We start from the raw sequence: 22,619 nt of genomic DNA, 5'->3' as shown, positions 1-22,619 counted from the left end.
ATGTGATTCTATACTGTATCACTACGTTAGGGGGTTTAAGTTTCATTGAGAAAAAGGGACAATAAAAACAAAAAAACAAACAACAATAACACACTGCAAACATTACACTGCAATGGGATTTAGAGAGAGATTACACACTACTATGTTATTCACTTGATTTCATCTCATACAGTTTATACAACAGAAACCTCAGAAAAAGTAAACATATTGTATTAGGCCTCCAACCTTCAGCATAATTTAAAAGGAAAACAAAACACAAACCCCAGACTTTCAGACATATACCAGAAATAAAGATGACTGTATTTCAACACAAATGACAGTTAATGTATTACTATTATGTTAGCCTTAATGCAATGGTAAAGTCCACCTTAACATTGTTTTCTAGGTATTTTTCACAGTAAACCACTACTTGATGAGACATACCTGTAGCAGTTAATGAATTAAACACTTACTGCAATTTATGACATTATCTGAGATGTGTATGAACTCAATACAAGGTACAATGTGCTATGCATATGTGACGCATTGTTTTATACTCTGTATTAACATGAGCCTTCTAGTGCATGGAAATAATTCACAGACAGCAATGTTTTACAGATCTGGAAAAGGACATTAAATAAAGTACACCATGCATTTTGCCAATAAGTCAGATATTTTCAGGCTTCATAAGTGGGATATTAGTGGAGCTATAGCCTACCTCTATGTATTCATTTCCAATGAATGGGAAAGATAAGCACAGTCTATTTTCACAATTTTAGATGATGCCTAGGCCTGTAACAATTAAAAAATGTTCTGGACAATTAATTCATTTCATTCTCAGAAGTAATTGTCATTGACAATTATAATTGTCACTGACCCCCAAATTGCTCCCAATGAGCGGGCCGGCGCCTTGCATGGTAGCTTGCCGCCATTGGTGTGTGTGAATGGGTGAATGAGAGGCTATTGTAAAGCTCTTTGGAATAAGGCGCTATATAAATGTAATCCATTTACCGTTTCACTGTTATGTGACCCAGGTAATGTAATAACAGAGCAACCTATGAAGTAAACCATGTCTCTTTATTTTGTCTCCCTTCACTTTCTTGTACAAATTTGGAATGGCAGTATTGGAGATTAAAGTCTTACTAGGCAACTTGTATGGGCCATCAAAAGAGTACCGCATGTCTTTAAATGCTGGCTTCTCCACTGTATTGAAAAATAATTCAATAATAATGTAAAGCACTTTGAGCTGCAACGTTTGCAGGAAAAGTGCTATACAAATACAAGTTATTATTATGAAAACAAAAGTAGGACCATGAATATGATTGACCGCGGTTAAGAGGAAAACAACTTGATCACGTCAAATAATCGCCATTAGACGATTATTTCATAATTGTTACAGGCCTAATGATGCCTTTCTTTCCCATTCATTTGGTATTGAAGGGTACAGCCTTCTTTTATTCAGATATTCTGTGGATTAACCTCCCACTGCCAAATGAATGCTCCTAGTCCAGTGGTGTTTTTAAAGTTTTAACAGTTTTACAGTTGTATACAGAGCCCATGGCGGGTATATTGTAGTGTATTCTTTAAAGTATTCTTCGTATAATAGTATTATTATTATTATACTTATATATAGTAGTAAGGACCACAGTGGAAATAGGTTGTCTGGGACAACAGTCTGTGTGCATTTTGGGTTTCTCCTAATAAAAGAACCAACCAATTGGTTTTCAACCAATCAATATAGCTGAATATCCATAATCATCTCAACATTAGATAACCTTTGAGGTGCAAAAAAACGTCTGACCAACTTTGATTTTGGAGTGAACTATCTTGTAAAATATACAACAAAAATCCACCTGTGGGGATGTGTATCTTCACAGCATGATACACATATGTCTAGAGGCTACACATCATAACCGTCAAACATATAAACTGTATGCCCTCCTGCGTTTACTTACAAAGGTGTAACATTCATGGATACAATACCCAACACCACTAACCCTATAGGTATCTGCTCTCGTTTCATTTGATGTCCCAGTAATGCCTACAGTACATGTCGACAGTATTTTAATTTAGCATAGTATTATATATATATATACCCATATAGCCCCACACTGTACAGCAACCGATGCATTCCAACCCTTAAGGCGTGGGATTTTGTCGCACGATAACATTCGATTCTCAATTCACACCAATGAATGAATGTGAATGGAGAATCGAATGTTGTCGTGCGACAATATCGCATCGCACGCCGTGTGCATTGTCTCATTGAGATGCATTCAAAACAATGGAATCGAATTCGCACGCCGTGTGCATTGGGCTTTAGATGACACCAATTAGTAATCACACAAAATAAACAAAATTTATCCTGAAGGAATACACCCAATTTCAGTGAGTCTCCACAAAAGCCTGTAGTGAGGTCATGAACCTACAGATTTAGATATAAAAATAATTAAAAGGATACATCTTTCATCTATTAATGTGCAGATGACATGTTAACTTCCAAAGACAGACAAAAGGTGATGATGACCAATAACCCTAAACCCCTATCACAATTGACATAAGGGGTTGTGAGAACATGGTGTTGTGTTAGTTTCATATCTGTTAGTTTCATATAGTTTAGCTCCATACGTCCTGAGAGTAACGGCCCTTGGTCATCAGCTTCTTGATGTAAGCCACTGCCTGGGTGTGTGTCAGGCCTCCCACCTCATCAGCAATCTCATGGAAGGCGTTCTGAACCTCCCGTGCCATGTTCCGTGCGTCCCTGAGGAAGGGAACATGTTTAACTTAGGGCACACATGTGTGTCTCATTAGTTTTTTTATTTCATGTAATCTATTGTTGCATTGTTCTGTTTGTTATCATATCATATCATATCATATACGTATATATATATATATATATATATATATATTATATATATTTAAAAATGCAGTGGGGTGCAAAAATGTGCGCACCCCTAGTCAAAATGTATTTTACAATTAATATCTAACTGAAAAGAAGCCAACCTAACTTCCTAAATGGTACAAAGTTAAACATTACACATTTTATCAAATTTTAAAGCAAGATAAAAAATGTTACTTTTTACAGTTTCTAAGTAATAAAACAAGGAAAAAGGCCTTGTGCAAATGTTTGGGAACCCTGTCAGCTAGTACTTTGTAACTCCTCCTCGGGCAACTATAACAGCTTGCAAACGCTTCCTGTAGCCAGCTAAGAGTCTTTCAATTCTTGTTTTGGGAATTTTTCCCCATTCTTCCTGGCAGAACACCTCTAGCTCAGAAATATTATTCGGCCTTCTTGCATGCACAGCATGTTTCAGATCTCTCCACAGACTTTCAATAATATTCAAGTCTGGGGACTTTGATGGCCATTCCAAAACCTTCATCCGTCTTTCCTGGAGGTGGAATACCCAACCTCTCAACTTCAATTTCTGGACTGACCTTCGAACATTAGCCTCTAGAATGTCTTGATATTTGGTGGAATCCATTCTTCCTTCCATACGCACAATATTGCCTGTGTCCCCATCTGCTACACAGCCCCAAAGCATAATGGACCTACCTCCATGCTTAACAGTTGGCACGGTGTTCTACAAATGCTTCACTCTTTTTTCTCCAAACATACCTTCTTTGGTTGTGGCCAAAAAGTAATATTTTGGTTGTCAATCCAAAGCACATTGTTCCAATAGGCGATGCAGTTCGGCTAAATGTGTTGGCTTTCTGACATGTTGTCTTGTTTTTCAACTTGTTTTTTCAGCACTGTCCACATGTTCTTGATGGGGTTTAAGTCAGAACTTTGGGAAGGCCATTCTTTTACCACTTTTGATGTGTGTTTGGGGTCATTATCCTGTTGGAACACCCAACTGCACCCAAGACCCAACCTTCTGGCTGATGATTTCAGGTTATCCTGAAGAATTTGGAGGTAATCCTCCTCCTTCATTATTCCATTTACTTCCTGTAGTGTAAAGCATCAGTTCCATTGGCAGCCAAACAGGCCCAGAGCACCATACTACCACCACCATGCTTGATGTATTTACATGTGATGTAAAACACACATATTTTTTACCCAGTAGATTCAGTAGACTGATAATAAATTCATAAAAGAACCAAACTTCATGAATGTTTTTTGTGACAAAGATGTATATGCTCCAATCATTCTATCACAGAAATATAAGAGTTGTAGAAATTATTGGAAACTGCCATGACATATGTTCTTTACAAATATATGTAAACTTTTGACCACATATATATATATATATATGCTCAAAGAAATTAAGGGAACACTTAAAGGATATGCCTCCCCAGGCCATCACTAACACGCCAAAGCAGTCATCATGCTAGATGATGATGCATAACGTTCGCCACCGCGTCTCCAAACTCTTTCTCATCTGTCACATGTGCTCAATGTGAACCTGCTCTCATTTGTGAAGAGAACGGGGCGCCAATGGCGAACCTGCCAATTTTGGTGTTCTCTGGCAAATGCCAATCAAGCTGCACGGTGCTGGGCTGTGAGCACAAGTCTCATGGAGTCAGTTTCTGACAGCTGGAGCAGATACCAGTCCTGCTGCTGCCTTATTGCCCTTCTACGGGCCTATCCAGCTCTCCTTGTGTAATGTCCCGTAAGTATCACCTCAACGCTTGAGACTGTGCTGGGAGACATAAGATAGTTGTTTTGTCCCCGAGTTGTGATGAGTTGTGATGTCTTGTGGTATTTTTATGATTATCGAAGCTTGTCCATGTTTAAAGCAAATTCCCTTCAGGGCAATTAGAGGTTCTTTCTTTGAGAAATCCTACAATGTGGTTCAACATCATGTTACACTTCCTTCATCTCCTCTGAGACTACTTTGTTTTTGCTTTCCTAGCACATACTGTATACAGTACAAAAGTTGAACAATCAGTGGTATGAAATGGCTCTTACCCGCATATATAGATATGAGCATTGTCGGTGTGGATCAGCTTCCACAAATGTTCTTTGTTCTTTTTCAGGAGATGCTGCACATATACCTGAGCATTGAAAATGTGACAATTAATTAGACAGTTTATTTCAAGAATGATATGCAGTATTAAATGCAGTGTAGCACACCGTAGATTTCACACCTCACAGTAGCCTACCTCACAGTAGCCTACCTCACAGCTTCCACATACAGAGAGTTAACAAATGTGTTGGCATGTTGTTACCGCACCTTCTGCTCCTGGTCTCGGGAGAAGGCCACGTTCAGTTGAGTCAGTACCCCGGTCTTCTCAAACTCCTCCAGTTCCTCCTGGTACAGATAGTCCTCACTTCTGTGACGACACCCAAAGTACAGTATTGTCTCGCCAACATCCTTCCCTGATGGTGAAACACAAAACATTTGAGAGGTTGTTAAGTACTGTACTGGTACTGTAGTACTTAAGTACTGTACGAGCTCCCTACCTAGCCATAGTCTAGAGCCCCTTTCACACAAAGTTCCCTGTAAATTACATGGAATCCCAACCCGGGCCCGCCAGTGATTTTCACCGTTCACACATGAGCTAAATGCACTTAGATTACCGTGTTGCGCCTTTTCACACATGTCAATTGCATTCCCGGGTTTACACAAAAGTACAAAGTGAGAAACTACTCGCTGTGATTGGTTAAATTGTTCCACGTGAAAACGGCTTGCGTCAGATATACGTAACCCTTTACGTGCCGGACCAGGCAATGTTCAGGCTTCTGTTCACACCTAAGCCTTCCCGGTAAATTCCATGGAATCACACATGGTCCTGACCTGGGTAATTGCCTGAGCAAATTTCCCTGTAAATCGCGTTCACACATACCCCATACCAGGTAAATTCCATGGAATTTAGGCTCTTATGTGTGAAAGGGGTTTATGTTTCCATCGAGAAATAGCAGAAGCCTAATAGGACCACGACAGACTCATTCAGAGAAGCCCATCCCAGTGGTAGCTTGGTTATACAGTAGTAGTACCTTGCTCCTTAAGCCAGCTTCTCTCCTGGAGGAAGCCCATGAAGGGGGCGATGCCCGTGCCTGGTCCAATCATTACCACAGGGTTGCTGGCCTTGAAGGGCAGGCGGAACTGGGACTTCCTCACATACATGGGCACGGTGGCTTTATGCCCGTTGTCCTTCACCACCTTGTTCTTCAGCCAGTTGGTGGCCACTCCCTTGAACGTGCGGCCTGTTTTGGTCTGGTACTCCACCACCACGGCACAGACGCTCACTGTTGTGGGGTAGACCTGCAATGATGAAGTAGTACAGTAAATGCTTGGTCCTGTCAATCCGGAATGAGATCTTATTGTTCATCTTAATAATAACTGACCTTGGAGAGATGTGAATGTACTGTAAGCTTCTCTCTATTGGTGAGTGATATTTGGCATTTAGGCCACTGAAGCTTCTCTCTGACAGTTGTTAAGCAGCTGGGCTGGTAAGGGTGCTAGGTTAGCTTACCTTGCCGGAAGAGGCAATGGAGTAGTAGCGGGCCTGCAGGCGGGGCAGTAGCTCACAAAGGTGGTCTATGGTAGGGTGGAGAGATTGCATGTCCTCCAACACAGCCAGGATGTTCCTCTGATCATCCAGCACCCAGCTCTGGTACAGACCCTGAGAGAGAGAGAGAGAGAGAGAGAGAGAGAGAGAGAGAGAGAGAGAGAGAGAGAGAGAGAGAGCATACAGTTAATACCATTGCAGGTGTAACAACCTGTTTTATCAAATAACTTAGCTGAGAACACATTCTCATTTACAGTGACGACCTGAGGAAATTGGAGAGGAGAAGAGAGGAGTTGAATAAGTCATTTGAGCTTGAGAAGATGAGGTGGTTTGAGTCAACTGGAGCCTAGTGTACATGTGACACTGTTTCATTAAAAGGTCCTCATGTCGGTAATTGTGAAACCTCGCAATCGAGCCAAACAAGCCTTGTTGTGATTCTTTTTTGGGGTTTTTTTGGCATAGGACGAACCCACTCGATATCATAACCAATAGTTTTACATTCACTAAATACATTTAGTTAGCAAAGTCGGGTGGGGGGTATTAGTGTGGCAGTGTGTGTAGCCACACCCACCCCAGCTGTATTTAAGTAGCCATGTGCGTGTGGACCTGTTTGTTGTTTACAAACTGGATGCTGAAGCTCTCGCTAATGCTATCAACAGAATTTCAAAAGCAGGCAGAAATATCGACAGTGGGCAATTAATGAACTCCTTCATATTGGATTATACATAACGGGAACTCCGAATCTGACGATGACGAAGAAGACAATGGAATTTCAGACATTGACCTCCACATCAGTTCGCTATTCATGGCACAGTCGTCTGCAGACAGACCTTCTATTGTGTTATTGGGTAAGTTTTAGTGAGTTACATGTGTTGTGTACCAGGATTTTGTGTTGTTTACTTAGGATAGCCAAATAGTTATTTGTTGTTTTGTGAGTAAGATAGATAGCCCCGTTGTTAGCATCAGTTATCAAACCACTGAAACTGTGTGCTCACCTATGCCACCCCTATACTTAGAATTCTACGAAACGAATAGGCTAGATGGTGGGAGGAAGAAATAGGTTGTCAAAGATAAAACATAATGAATAAATACATTTGTTGCAGACCTACTAAACATGCAACATACTGTATAGTATGTTTCATACACCATTTTAGTGTGTTTGTGTGTACCAGCTAGCCAAACAAGTGTTAGCTTGTTAGCTAGCTAGCTAACTTTATTAGAGATATAATAGATTATAGAAAAAGTAAATGCTTTTGTAATGAACGGTAATGTGTGGAATCAAAAATAATGATTAATTCATTGATTTGTAGATTTGCTGTAGAATAATACTGTGGATTGAAATTATTTCACTAGCCTACTTCTTACAGTACAAGTACAGTACACTGAGAGTCTATGGAAAACCTACACTAGCAGTGTGTCCACACCTCTGACCTGAAATTTGTGTTACAGAATGACAAGGTGAGAGGTTCTGAGAGATGACACCTTGATGTGAGTCACCAGCACTTCAGGTATTTGTCAGTCATTGTATAAGCAATTCTATTTTATGAACATAGTAGTATTTCGTAAAAGTGGTGTGTTGGTAACAGTGGGCAATCATTTTAAATGTACTGTCTTCTTTTTTTATTACAGCTTTGATGCCCAGATGGGATGGGAAGGAACTACACCGAAGTCCCACTAGATGCTTTATGGACTATAATGATAAATGCGTACACACGGACACAACATTATTATTTTTTACCATTCTATTATTGTATTGCTCAATTGTATCTTGCCTAATTTTTTCCATTGCCATGAATTTTACTCTCTTGTACTTGTAATGGGATGTAATAAACTTTTGGCACACATGGCAATAAAAAAATCATGAATCTTGAATTATTATTATTATTATTATTATTATTTAGCAATTTAAACATGTCAGCCCTGCAAGTTTGTTTCCTGAGGGTTAACTGACAACCCCACTGACAGATGACAGGTAGATAATGACAGGTAGTGTAATGGGGGAGTGGTTGTCTTGAGGGAGTGGTTGTCTTGAGGGGGTGGTTGTCTTGAGGGAGTGATTAGGGTGGAGTTAACCAGCTATTGTTCCCACCCATTACCTCTGTGAAAAAACTCTGTGAAGACTTTGAGCCTGGTTTTCTCAAAACGGTCATTTGGAGGGTATCAACATTCAAATATTCATGACTTCTTCCACTTGTTTCAGATTTCAATGTCTGACACATCATTTTAAAGCTTACAATCTACCCTTTCATAATCTGGAAAAAACTGAAAAATGATTTTGCCCTACTTGCGGACTTTTTAACCAGACCCTGTCAGCAGGTATCATACAGGCTTACACTATGCAACAGTACCTACTTCAGCATAGTGCCACAGAGAATAGGTAATAAGGATGTAACGATACGCTCAACTCACGATTTAATACGATTTTCAAAAAAATTCTATGAAATAACAATTCTAACAAAATGAGACTGCAGACAAATCATGACTGAAAAGGATTATTTTATTTATTTCTCAGACAAAAAACACAAAGTAAGTCCCTTTTAACCCTACTATTAATTAGAGTTAGGGTTAACCCTAAATCCTGTCGGTTTTTAAGGGTTAAAAAAAGAGTATCGCAATGAATTTTTCATCTCATCGATTTCAATCATCACAATGGGGGGGGAAAGACATTGAATATCTTCATGTTAAAACTGATCGCACCATTCCTTGTAAGCTAAAACGAGCAATCAAACGGTAGAAAGGATAATGTCGCATCCAGGTGATTTTGTGAACTTGTGGGTTGTCGGTGGAGTCAGGGGTACTCACCTTGCCCTCGGGGGAGGCAGAGGCCATCTTGCGCAGGGTCTCCTGCTCCTTGGGGTCAGTGGCATACTGGGCCAGCTCAAACAGGACGTTGGTGCGAGGGGGGTTGGTGACGTCCAGGTAGTGTGTTAGGGCCGTGCGGTAGGTGGTAGGGCAAGGGAAGGGGTGTTTCTTATTGGACTCCTCTGAAATGTAGAAATAGATACAGAAAAGCTGAACCTAATCTGAAACATTGACTGTGACACTGACTGTGTCATTTTTAAAACTTCCCCTTTTGTGCCTGGATGGTCAATGTATAGCTACTTCTTTACTTCATTCAGCCACAGTATTTGTAGTTTATCAGTGCCAGTATTTTTTAAGCAGCAATACTTTTACTCTTGGCTCGCGTTCCTGTTGCTTGGGCTCAGTGGAATCCAAGCACCACACGCACAGACGGCAAGACACGCTACTGGGAACCATTTTTCGTCACACGCGCTACTTTTAGAACTATAGGCTGAAATTATACAAATGATCCCATAGCATCTCTTGAATTGCATTTATACTGCGGGATTGGTACTCAATTTGGGGTTTAACCGTTGGAGGAGGAATGCTTCTATTTATTATGTTGTTAAGACAAGAATAGTCATGTATAGTGTATTATTGCTTTTCACTGTTACAATGTTGTATTTCATGTGGGCACATTGTGTAAGAGCTGATGGAAAGAATATCTGTTCCCATGCAAATATCAACGCAAAGCAGCCTACATCATATCCTTAAGACATGATGACAACTGGGGCGCTTAGGTGGCGTAGCGGGTTAAGCGTTGACCATGTAACCGCAGGGGGACATATCCTGCATGTCATCCCTCCTCTCTCTCTCACCCATCCTTCCTGTCTAAATCTTCACTGTATCTATCAATAAAAATGAAAAATATGAGTGGGACTGCCCCACTTACAAATTACTTACAAAAAAAAAAAAAGACATGATGACAACTGACCATCCAGGTTGTTGAGTGACATAACAGTGTCGAGGTCTACGTCCAGGAGCTGGCCTATTCTGTTCACTATTGACACGTCGTTAACTGGGTACACAGCAATGTGGTCTCCAGAGTCATATCTACATAGAGAGGGAGAGACAGAGGGATGAGTGAACATTAGTCTTTATTGACAAGTAAACACCACTGTCATTACACACTGAGATATGAGGAATAACACAGATTTTTTTGTTCTATATTTCTCATCAAGCCACCATTGATATGGTCCCAAAATATAATTATTAACAGACAAGATTTATTTTCTGGAATGAGCTTACCTGATTTTTGACCCTGAAATGTCCAGCTCTAGATGCATCAGATGCCTGTCCCCTGCCTTGTGCAGCGTGCGGTTGACGGAAACAGTTGCCAGGTAGGGGTTCTTAGCATCATAAGGTCTGTAATCAAATTGCAAAGCTAATCACTTGGAGCACATGTGTCAAACTCAAGGCTCGCTGGCCGTATGCGGTATAATTAGCTTATAATACAATTCTATGCCGATTTACAAAAGGCAAGGGAGATGAATGGGAGATAATAAATGCAGGAAAAGGACTAACATCCTCTCATGTCAATTCAACACCTTACTAGTTGACACACTTTGGGCTAGTTTCATGGACTGAACATGAACATCTTAAATACAGATTTAAAAAAATATATATATATATAGATATTTATTGTGGACGACATTGTCCTTCAGAGAATTGAGATGCAAACTAAGAGAAACTGTTTAAAACAGTCTTATACCCTTATATGCCCTGAGCAGCAACAATAATATTTGTTTTCCATCCCATTAGCCAAGCTGATGATGATACAGCTCTGCAATCATGTTTGCACACCCCTTGTGTGTCTGTCTGCCAACTCACGGTTTCTGGCTTTCGAAGCTCTTGAGGCGGCCCATCTCCCCGGTGTACACTTTATTCATGTTGACGTCGGTCGGAACCACCAGCTCGTACTGCCGGATACTAGAGGACAGAAAAGGACAGGTGGTTTACCTCCACTCTGCATCTCCGCCACTCACACCTATGGAGGCTAAAAATAACTGTCCTGCCAATGAGGAAAGGCGGGGGCAGGCGTCTCGTGCGGTTTGCTCTCTGTGATGCAAATGTGTGTCACAAAAGAGTGCCATAGAAATGTGTTTCAACAGGACCCAGTGGAAAGGCCTCAAAGCACATAGGAGGCCTTCAAATGTCTGACTATTATGCCTATAAACTGAATTTGAATTGTGAAAACGTGACATTGAAGATACTTCTTACTGTAGTTGTTTGTGAATTAAGCTAACGGCTGTTTTGTCTTGAAACATGCAACAGGCAATGCTCTATCAATTCAACATCGACATTTATTAGTAGAAGACAGTCCATGTTTTGTATCAAAGTAGAATGCAAAGTAAATGTACTGAATCAGAATGAGTGAAATCTGAATTGGTCATTAATATGTAAATAGGTTGTTTTTTTCTATTCTAAAATGACATCAGCCGTAGTCGTGCCATTGTGTGTGACTGTGGCTCGTAACAAATCTGACTAGAAAAGAGAGAAGAGCAGTCGACTGACCTCGTGTCATCCCCTGTGGCCTCCACTCCGAAATGCTCACAGACCGCAGGCCAGAACTGCTCCTTCCACGACACAAAGTCCTCCTCTAGACTGGGGGAGAGGGGCAGGGAGATTGTAACACAGTAATAAACATGGTTGAGAGAAATGCAGACAATCAATAAAAAAGCCCTCAATATCACTCGTTGTTTAAGAATATGCATTTGTTCCATTTACACTATGTAGAGTTCAGCACTCACTTGCAATCATCGTCCCCGGATCCCAGGTCAAAGATCCTCTTGCCACCCAGCTCTTCCAGTCTCTTATTTGTGTACTTGCCCATGGCGTTGAAGTGCTCGTACGTTTTATTCCCTAAGCCAAACACCTAGAAACACGTAGAGTAAGAGGTAAAAGAAACTGAATGTCACAGTAACACAATTCATGTTTGAATGTAAAAAAATAATCTGAAGACTTAGCTACAGCTATTATGATGCAAACCTGAATTGACAATAAATGCAGTAACAGTATTTCCATTAATTTGTACCTCTACTTAATTACAACATATACAGTCAGACAGTCAGACAGGCAAACAGACAGACAATCAGGCAGATAGACAGGCAGACAGACAGACAGACAGTCAGGCAGATAGACAGTCAGGCAGATAGACAGTCAGGCAGATAGACAGTCAGGTAGATAGACAGTCAGGCAGATAGACAGACAGACAAACAGACCCGTAATCTAAATGTCTGTTTATGGATGGATGGATTACACTGTTGAGAATAAGAAAATGTGGACTCCAAAAAAAACACAACCACATCACAATGCTGTCTCCGGGGGAATCACACAAAGAACTAGAGGAAGCCACAGTTGAAATTGTTCAGCGGTGATGTCGATGAGAACACACACGCAAGATGGAGACTTCATAGTCTGCGAGCCCCAGACCCTGCCAGTGCTCTCCAGCCCCGGCAGCCTTGAAGAGCCTCTGTTTGGCAGGACCACATGTTTCCACTTGGTAAGCAAGTTTGGAGGGGAACTGGCACACTGAGCACAAGTGTGCATTCCAAAAGAGCTCTTCACATGGGAAAAGCCTCACAGACATCTTAATCCCTTGTTAAGGGACGCAACATGACTCATTCTGTGTGAATCCCTTCAGTGTTAAACATGAGACCGGCGCTCATCAACGCCAAAAAGTCCTGTTGCATGTTATTGCACTACCACCGGGCGCTTATTCTACTCAATTCTGAATTGAAGACAACCTATTATTACAGTACGCTCCGTTCAAATAAGATACCGACATACCGCAAACTGTACACCGCTGAGGTCCTCATCTGTCTCTTGCATCCAGTCGTAGAAGTCCTGAGCATTGTCTGTGGGATCTCCCTCCCCATAGGTGGCCATACAGAACACAGCCAAGGAGTTCTCGATCTCAGCGAGACGAGGTAGCTCTGACTGAGGAAAGGAAGGAGAATACATTTTTTGCATTAAACATTTGGATAAATAGACATAAGCATAATTAACGCACACATGAAAAAGCAAGGCAATGAGACTAATACCATGTCGTATTCCTCGGGGTCAGCTGACATCCCCCTCATTCCGTACCGCTGGGCGTCCTTGGCCAGGCGGCCACAGAACTCCTCAGCGGTCCCCGTTTGTGAGCCGTAGAACAGCACTATGTTTCTGTTCTGGAGAGGCAAAGTGAGAGAGGGTCTTCAATAGTCATCGTTAATAGAGAGGTTTCTCACCTGGATCCTTACTAGCCACAACGTTTGAATAGGCAGACACCAACATATTGACTAGTTAAGTAGCACGTGAAAGAAGTTTGTTAAGCGTTTAATTTATTTTGTTAGTGCCGGCCATTTATTTGAGAAAGCTTATTCTGACCCTCCATTTGCTCCAAATTCATGTATGAATATGGTAGACTGTATGAATATGGTAGACTGTATGAATATGGTAGACTGTATGAATATGGTAGACTGTATGAATATGGTAGACTGTATGAATATGGTAGACTGTATGAATATGGTAGACTGTATGAATATGGTAGACTGTATGAATATGGTAGACTGTATGAATATGGTAGACTGTATGAATATGGTAGACTGTATGAATATGGTAGACTGTATGAATATGGTAGACTGTATGAATATGGTAGACTGTATGAATATGGTAGACTGTATGAATATGGTAGACTGTATGAATATGGTAGACTGTATGAATATGGTAGACTGTACTTCCTCTTTCACCTTCCGACCCGTATGAGCTGTTGACATCCTGGAGGCCATGCAAGCCATAAATGCCAGATGTCCAATTGGGGAGGATAATCTGGATTCCTTCTTGATAAAATTGGCATCTCCATCTATCATTGAACAGTTAACTCATATATTGAATCTCTGCCTTAGCACTGGTAACTCCTTGTGACTCCCTTACATAAAGGAGACGTCCCTGACTATTTCAATAATTATCGTCCACTCTCCAAGCTTTCATATCTGGCAATAATTTTAGAAACCATAGCGAACACTCAACTTAATTCGTACCTTTCCAACTATTCAATTCTTAATCCTCTTCAATCTGGTTTTAGAGCTAAGCGTAGTACAATCACTGCTGTCACTCTGGTTAGAAATGACATCATGTGCCCCGTGGTGGCGTAGCGGTCTAAGCACTAGCCACTAGTGCAAGCTGCCCACCGGGGACTGGGATCGAATCCCGGTCTCGCCAGACCCGGATATGGCCGAGGCACACAGGGAGCGGCATATTGAGCGTCCGCTCCAGAGGGCGCCGTATAGGACTATTTCCGGACAAGGATCCGTCGCGCAACAGCGGTGCCGGAATAACGGTGCTGGGCTCGAGGAGCCAGTCAGCTAGTCTGCCTGGCGATCTCCTCTGGGGCTGCCGGCCACAGGGTCGTGCGGCGGATCCTACGCAATAGGCAGGGGATAATTGGATGCTAGGTTGGGTTCAATTGGATACCAAATTGGGTGAAAAAGGGATAAAATGTTCACAAAAAAAATTATATTATAATAATAATAATAATATGACATCATATCTGCTTTAGACAGGAAGAAGCATTGTGCTGCACTGTTTGTCGATATATCTAATGCTTTCAATACAGCAGAAGACCATCACTTACTCCTACAAACACATGCTGACGATACGATTGGCTACTGTGTAGCAGACTGTGTACAACTGGCCACTGAAAGACTGCAGCTTGCGTTCAATGCTCTTCAAGAAGCACTATTCAAGCTTAAACTGGTTCTGAACACTAGTAAAACTAAATGTATGTTATTTACGAATAACATTGGTATCTGTTTATTTATAAGGCGCTGCTTTGCCACCGAACATTTCTTCACTGTTAAGTCTTCACTATTGGTCAATTCAAGGCAATGACTATGGACCATTGTGTATCTATTTGCACCTGCCTTGATTGATCCTTGTTGAAATGTGTATTTATCATTGTTATTGTTATTATTATTATTATTATTATTATTATTATTATTATTATTGTGTTTTTTTATTGTTGCACTATGTATGTTTATGTATTTATTATGTTGTAATGTATTTGTATATCCTGTACACTCGGCCCCACCGAAAATGAGGGTCTCCCTCAGTGGTCCCCGAGTTGAAATAAAGGCTTGAGATATCATATCAATACATCATCATACATTTACTGTCGATTGACAATAATGGCATTCTATTTTGGTCATAGCAAAAAAGCACTAACCGTTTTCTTCATCTTTTCAATGAAGCTGGTTTCTCGCTGTGGGGTGACTCTGGAAGAAAATGGCATGAAGCGGAAGTTAGCTAGCTGCAAGCTAAACTTTGGCATGGTAACTTAATTATTGTGTCCACTACATGGCTGTTATGCTGCTAAATGAAAGGCTGTTTGAGGAGGGAGAGCAGAACATGTTCTTTACTCTGGCGTTCTCAACCCCTTCTGACCCTGTGGGAGAGATGTTCTTATGGGTCACACCCGTTCACATGTACCACAATGTTGAAATCCATTCTCAAATAATGGAAAGCAGAACAAAAATAGGCCTAAGCCCTTCTAAGTACAAAATACCTTTTACAAAGACAGTAAAACGAAAACGGTAAAACGGTAAAACAGTAAAACGAAAACGGTAAAGAAGGCATTGGATAATGTCAATGACATAGTCTACTCTACTGTATGTGGTCTGAAGCAAAAAAATACTTGTGCATGAGGTATTTCAGTATTTCAATTTTAATGAATTGAAATACACGTTAATGCTGTTGATGTATGCAATTAGCAAGAGGAGGTGAAGTGATCCCAGTATTCAAGTTTACTATGACAGTGACACTGAACCAGACAAGAAGACGTTGGCACTCTTGACTGACACTCTTGCACATTCTAAATCAAGACACAACCCGAAAAGTACACAAATAGGCAATTTAAAGAAATTCATACATAGTCAGTCTATGCATTCAGTCTATGCAATCATACAATCATTCTGAGCATTGCATGCCAAACAGGGCTTGCACAGTTGAAGAGTATTTAATGTAATTTGCATCCTCTCACCAATTTTGTTTTTGTTTTACTATTGTTACTCTAGGTCTAGATATTCCCATATCTAGGGTTAGGGAACCAAATCAAATCAGAAAGATGATTTCTTTCCGCAGTCAGACTTTTTTTATTTATTTTTTATTTCTACCTAATTAAGGATCAAATATGACTCAGAAAGTGACTATTCTACTGCATTTTCTAGATTACTTTTACTTTCAGTTTCTTGTCAATGGTAGCAGTGAATAATAAGGGGCATAGTGACCAACTCTTTACTTACTCTGCAGTCTTTGTCTATTGTACTTTCAATGGAGACTATTCTATGACAGGCTGTCCTACAACATTCTTCAACATTATTATTATCTCAAAAATGTCTTAATCTCTTCATTATCAACTCACTGGTCAAAATACACTGCTTCAATTGCATACACTACTGTACGCTTAAAAGGTGCGATCTATAATTGCTACATCAATTTTTTGGGACATTTAAATTAATCATATATAGCAATTGGATCTTGAATATAACTTGCCTCGTTCAACCGTCTTACCCAAAATATAAGCTTGTTTTACTCCATTGTTTGTAAACAACGCAAGAAAACAACAAACACATTGGTTCAAACTCATCATGGATGGTCAGTCGATGAAACAGAGAGTGGTTCCATTTCTCTAGCCCCATCCCTCCGCCCGCTTTGTTGTTTTAATTAGTTTGGAGAAAAAAAATAAACAAAGAAAATGAACTGCAACAAGAAAGCTCAGCTAAATCCCATGTTGACTTGCCATTTCCAGGAATAGCATGCACTGCTTCCCTTGAGAACATCAACATGATAGACAAGACAGTGAAAGCCATTAGAAGAAGCTGTCATATACACATACTGACCTGGCTGCTGCTGCCTGTCTCTCTTTGGGCAGAGAGAACACACATCCCATGGCTAGAGGCAGTGTTCTCCAGCAACCCCCACACACTTGTTTGAATCCACAGTGGGACACAACCTGATCACACACGTGAGTAAGCCCCTCTGGGGGGGACATGGGGGGTAAAAGAGCTAACTATCCGCCGGCATCTCCATACCCCGTATGCTGATGCAGGAGCCGATTTTCAGTCTCTCTCTTCCCCCAGCCTTACACACACGCACACGCACACACACACCCACACACCCCCACCCAAGCTCTCCCTCTCTTGCACTCTCCAGGGTGGAATCAAAACACGCAGGCAGCCATGACTGTTCAGCAGCAGCGTCTGGCTGGCTGTCCGGGCGACTCCAGGGCTTGTGTTCTCCTCGGCGCCGACGGGTTTTTGGCCGTTCTCACCCACTCACGCGCGGGCGCAACCCACATCTGGCAGTGAGGCTGGGAAGGCACCGAGAACATAGTGACATTTCCTATAAATCCACCCTTCACGAGCAGCCGACACACACGCATACATGCAAACACGCTGCCATGCCTCTGCACACACACATACTGTACACACATCCGTGCGCACATCACATACACACACACTACATCCCCTCCTCTTTTCCCTTTACAATCTGTAGGGACTACAAGACCTGAGTCACCGTGGCAACCATTAACAGCATAAATATAGCCCTTTTTTTCCCCTTTTTTAAAGAGAGAAAAGGCAAGCTTGAATGGAGGCGCATTTCAAACCCCAGAGCTGAGGGAGTGTGTTGCTATGGTTACCTAATCTATCATAAAAGGTCGCCATTTGTGACACAGCCCTGCTCCATTCACGGCTCCACAAAGGCAAATTAGCGACGGCTTCCGCAAAGAGAGAAGGCTGAACAGAGTGTTGCTGGACTTTGGCCTCAACTTTCCACCTCGGAGGAACTTTCAAAGGAGAAAAGAGCATCCGCTGAGTCTCCCTGGCACACAGTGGAAATGTGCTGATCCAAATATGACCAAAGACAAAAAAGCTTCCACAAAGACTAAAAGAAAAGGCTTCGCCTCCTCTAAAAAAGTACCACAATGAAATGCGAGCCAGGGCACACAAGGAAACGACAAGGTAGCTTTTCCTTTTCCTGCAACTCCCGAAACAAACCCTCCTTCCTGGAATGTTCATAGCTTCAGTTGTGGGCCATTTCCTCCTGCATATTTCCTTCAGTGGAGTTTGGTGGTGCGGAGGGGAGCCAGGGAGGGGGGGGGTCTCTCGGGGGGGAGAGAGAGTGAGTGAGGTCCAGTAATTAACTGGTGGGTTTGAGCCTCTCTCAACACTGTTCCCATTCAGAGAGAGAGGGAAAGACCCACAGGCTGGTTAAACATTTCCAACAATTAAAAATCCCCTTGAAGTCCATTGTTTTTAGGGAGGGAGGGAGACTGGGGAGTGGGGGTCTTGAATATTTCCCCGTGGGGGGGAATTGATTCAAACACGCAGAGCAAAAATGCCTACAGATGAACACGGGCAACTGTTATTGATCAAGTCCGACGCCAAGTTCTACCCGCCTACGCTGTGGCAGCAGTCAAGAAGAGACAATAAAAAGAACAAGGCTTTCACTGACGTTGGCGAGACACGGGCTTCAAGTGTGTTTCTTTCAAGTGAACACTTTGTGGGCCTACCATTTCCAACGGTTTTGTTTATAAAATATTTGAAGGATGGTAAAGTCAAAATAGAATAATGTAGCTTTCATTATTCAGACTGTTTAAATGTTTTGAATTGAAATTGTTCAAATGTAAAACTTATGCTCCACACAAAGGACTGCCTGTTTCTTTAAGTGCTTTTTTCATAGTCTCCCCTAAGTCATGTTTTGTTCAGGCAGTTAATTCATAAAAAGAAGACTTAGTAGACAAACAGATAACCCTATAATGTAGGTGCAATGACATTTAAAACAATTGCAACTGCCAAAGTACATGACTTTCTGCATGTAGTCTGACTCTCATCATTCCTAACTATCATACTAGCTATACAAGCATCCAAGGCTCTCAACCACTACTAAAAAAAACAACAACAATTGTAAACTAATGTGACCACGCACATTCCCTCAGTTAGGCCTACATGAGGTCAACACATTAAAATGCTGGAACCCCTGCCCCGGCCAACCACACTGTGGTCTCTCGGCAGCACATGCACAAGCACACTGCCAATGTTTGCTTTCAACTCAGCTTCAAGTTCCATGGTAAGAAAATACAAATGACTTTTGGTCACAAGTGGGTGCTTGAATTTCCTAGGGTTATTGGGACACACACACACACACACACACACGAACACACACGAACACACACACGAACACACACACACTGAACTGAAGTACTGCTAAATCCACCAAATGCTTAATGTCATTAAAAAGAGCAATCTAATTGATCTTTTGAAATGTTTCCTCTTCTTTTTTTTCTACACTTTGAGGTAATCATTGCCAAGACTCTGTCAAACTATTCTTAGTAAAGAACAATACATTCCATTGTCAAAATTCACACTTACACAGTGGTGAGCCTCCTGAACTCAGGGACGACTTCAGGCTTTTTACGATTCAGAAACCAGTAGACCAGCAGGCCGATGATGAGAGAGAAGAGGAATATGTCCAGGTTACTGAAGAGACGCTCCTCTTCCTCAGGGTCCACAGGGGCCACAGGGTCCACATTGTCTACCTCCATGTGCACCAGGGGAGGGAGAAGACCTGAGGACAGAATGACTTTTGATAATGTGATCAAATGTCGGCCTATCGGTGTAAGGTTACAGTTGTAGGCCTATCGGTGTAAGGTTACAGTTGTAGGCCTATCGGTGTAAGGCCAAAGTTACAGCTGCTTCAAGGCAATGAGGGCCTGGAAGGGTTTGATGGAAAGGTAAATAAGTATATGTAGTTTAGAACCCAAATGATATGTGGAGTTAAAATATAAAAGTTAAAACTAGCCTATACCAGATTATTTAGGCTAATAATAGTTGGATAAGCCTCTGTTCTGCTCCATTTACGGGCCAGGGGACAACGTTGCATGACCAAATTAAAAGCAGATCATACTTTATTTCCCTATTAGCTATTTTCTAATTGTTTAGCAAAACATTTGTCTGTCAACTGATGTAAACACACAAAGCCAGTTTATTGGCGGTGGAGTTCTAGATTTGAACACAAGAGGGCATACTAACACCGAAAACCAACAGTTCAAGATGTACTATTTCTTCACTATACCATGTTTAGATTAGATTAGATTCAACTTTATTGTCATTGCAGAGTACAAGTAGGCCTACCAGACAACGAAATGCAGTTCAGCATTTAACCAGAAGTGATAAAAATAAAGTAATAAAATAATAGGGCAAAACATTATATTGTAGACAAAATAGGACATGTAAGGTTATGAAGTGATGATTACAGTATGTAAGTACAGTAGGTAGTAGGTATATACAAGAGATGGATAACAGTAAGCTATGTACCGTTAAGGTAGCTATATACCGTATGGTGTACATACAGATGTATAAATTAGAGACTAGTAGTATAAAAAATGAGGCATGTATAAATATGTGGGGGAAATGCTGGTAAGGTCATGAAGGTAATGATAGCCTAAGGGGCTAATCAGAAACACATGCTATAGGTAAAGATTCAAATAAGACTGGTTACTTTGTAGACTAATAATGAGTATAATATATATATAAGTATTTGCACAATATCAACGGTTTAATGAGTCACATGCTAAAGCCTTGGGTATAATCACTAGCACGCTGTGGGCAGATATAGATTTGTTTTACAGTTTGATGGATGACTTTGTTAAATGACATTTTCTTTTATGCAGTCTGGAAGTGTGGGGCCAAGAAGTCAATGCAAACAACTAACCCAGTCTTGGTTGGCCAGTTTTAACTGAATTAAATTCCCCCATGACATCGCGTGAGCTTAGAATGCTAAGGTTCTATCTCCGTTTAGAATGATACGGTTCTATCTCCGTTTAGGGTAGTTCAGAGATATTGAGCGTCAACGTTTTTACATTCCATTATGTTTTGTGAGATGGAACCTTTGAACACCTAATGGATCAGATTATGTAAAAAACTCAATTTTGACCAAAAATGGAGATATAACCTTATAATTCTAACGTCACGATGTGTTGCCAGCATCAGACCTACATTATGTAGCCTACAATGTCCAAAACACATTTTGTTCTTGACTTGCAGACAGTGATACTGTGGTTCAGTAGTACACAACAAGCCTAGGATGCTGCCAATGTGTTCCCTGGCTAGACAGTAACACTAGTGGAGGATGGTTGAACCACTGCTACTTTATCATAAAACAGCCAAATAGCCATTTTGATCTAACCCAAATACTAACCACTGCACTTGATCTAACCCAACACAGACACACACACAGACACACACACACACACACACACACACACACACACACACACACACACACACACAGACACAGACACAGACACAGACACAGACACACACAGACACAGACACAGACACAGACACACACACACACAGACACAGACACAGACACAGACACAGACACAGACACAGACACAGACAGACACAGACACAGACACACACACACACACCATACACACACACACACACACACACAGACACAGACACAGACACAGAGACACACACACACAGACACAGACACACACACACACACACACACACACACACACACACACAGACACAGACACAGACACAGAGACACACACACACAGACACAGACACAGACACACACACACACAGACACAGACACACAGACAAAGACACACACACACACACACACACACACAGACACAGACACAGACACAGACACAGACACACACACACACACACACACACACACACACACACACACACACACACACACACACACACACACACACACACACACACACACAGAGACACAGAGCTTGTAGCTAGTTCACATATAACCGGCTTCGCTACCCTAACTTACAATAGCTACAACTTTGCTATGCATGCTTTAGTAACCTGAAGGGAAACGAGCGTTCTTCAACATATTAAAACCTTGTACACTTGGTTAATTCAAGAGTAATATCGATATCCTTACCTTTCACTTCTGTACTCACACACTGGGCAGAAAGGTAGACCCTTCTGACGTCATTGACGTGCGCTGAGCGGTCGCGTGTCGAGCCTCCAAGTATATGGCTGTGTTCGAAATGGCATACTAGCATACTGCATACTAGCATACTCAATTAGTATATACTGCATACTGCCTACTAAATTCATAATAAGTATGCCAATACCAGCCGACCGAAAATCTAGTTTCTACATTTCTTGCATACTCAAATTTCACATCATCTACAGTGTGAACGCACTGCATACTCAAAATCTACGTCATATCTAGTATGAGTAGTATGCTAGTATGCCATTTCGAACACAGCCTAAGAAGAAGCTGTACTACCATATATGGTTCGTATCCGTCAC

The 22,619-nt window shown here is 41.4% G+C and overlaps 1 protein-coding gene across 1 annotated transcript; it reads right to left on the bottom strand.

The window, feature by feature from the left end:
- Positions 1–2,123: 2,123 nt before the first annotated feature.
- pora (P450 (cytochrome) oxidoreductase a) lies at positions 2,124–22,255 on the bottom strand. The gene is made up of 16 exons (XM_080549902.1): positions 22,243–22,255; positions 19,686–19,881; positions 15,482–15,530; positions 13,317–13,445; positions 13,063–13,212; positions 12,024–12,148; positions 11,788–11,877; positions 11,104–11,202; positions 10,522–10,638; positions 10,208–10,326; positions 9,235–9,416; positions 6,397–6,546; positions 5,918–6,185; positions 5,154–5,299; positions 4,889–4,974; positions 2,124–2,740 (listed from the first exon to the last, which is right to left on the bottom strand). The coding sequence occupies exons 2-16, from the start codon at positions 19,856–19,858 to the stop codon at positions 2,596–2,598; spliced, it is 2,028 nt and encodes a 675-aa protein (XP_080406028.1). The 5' UTR covers positions 19,859–19,881; positions 22,243–22,255; the 3' UTR covers positions 2,124–2,595.
- Positions 22,256–22,619: the final 364 nt, after the last annotated feature.

The sequence above is a fragment of the Nansenia antarctica genome (assembly GCF_963989245.1).
Source record: "Nansenia antarctica genome assembly, chromosome: 20".
In the NCBI taxonomy this organism is placed as follows: domain Eukaryota; kingdom Metazoa; phylum Chordata; class Actinopteri; order Argentiniformes; family Microstomatidae; genus Nansenia; species Nansenia antarctica.
This window is presented reverse-complemented; position numbering and strand designations above follow the sequence as displayed.

Bases quoted from the DNA above. Each gene is read 5' to 3' on its own strand.
- pora (XM_080549902.1), bottom strand. From the start codon at position 19,858: ATGGAGGTAGACAATGTGGACCCTGTGGCCCCTGTGGACCCTGAGGAA. The intron at 12,149-13,062 runs GTATGTCGGTAT...ACGTGTTTCTAG, and splicing joins TCAGCGGTGTACAGTTTGCG to GTGTTTGGCTTAGGGAATAA. The intron at 9,417-10,207 runs GTCAGTTGTCAT...TCTACATTTCAG, and splicing joins GTCACTCAACAACCTGGATG to AGGAGTCCAATAAGAAACAC.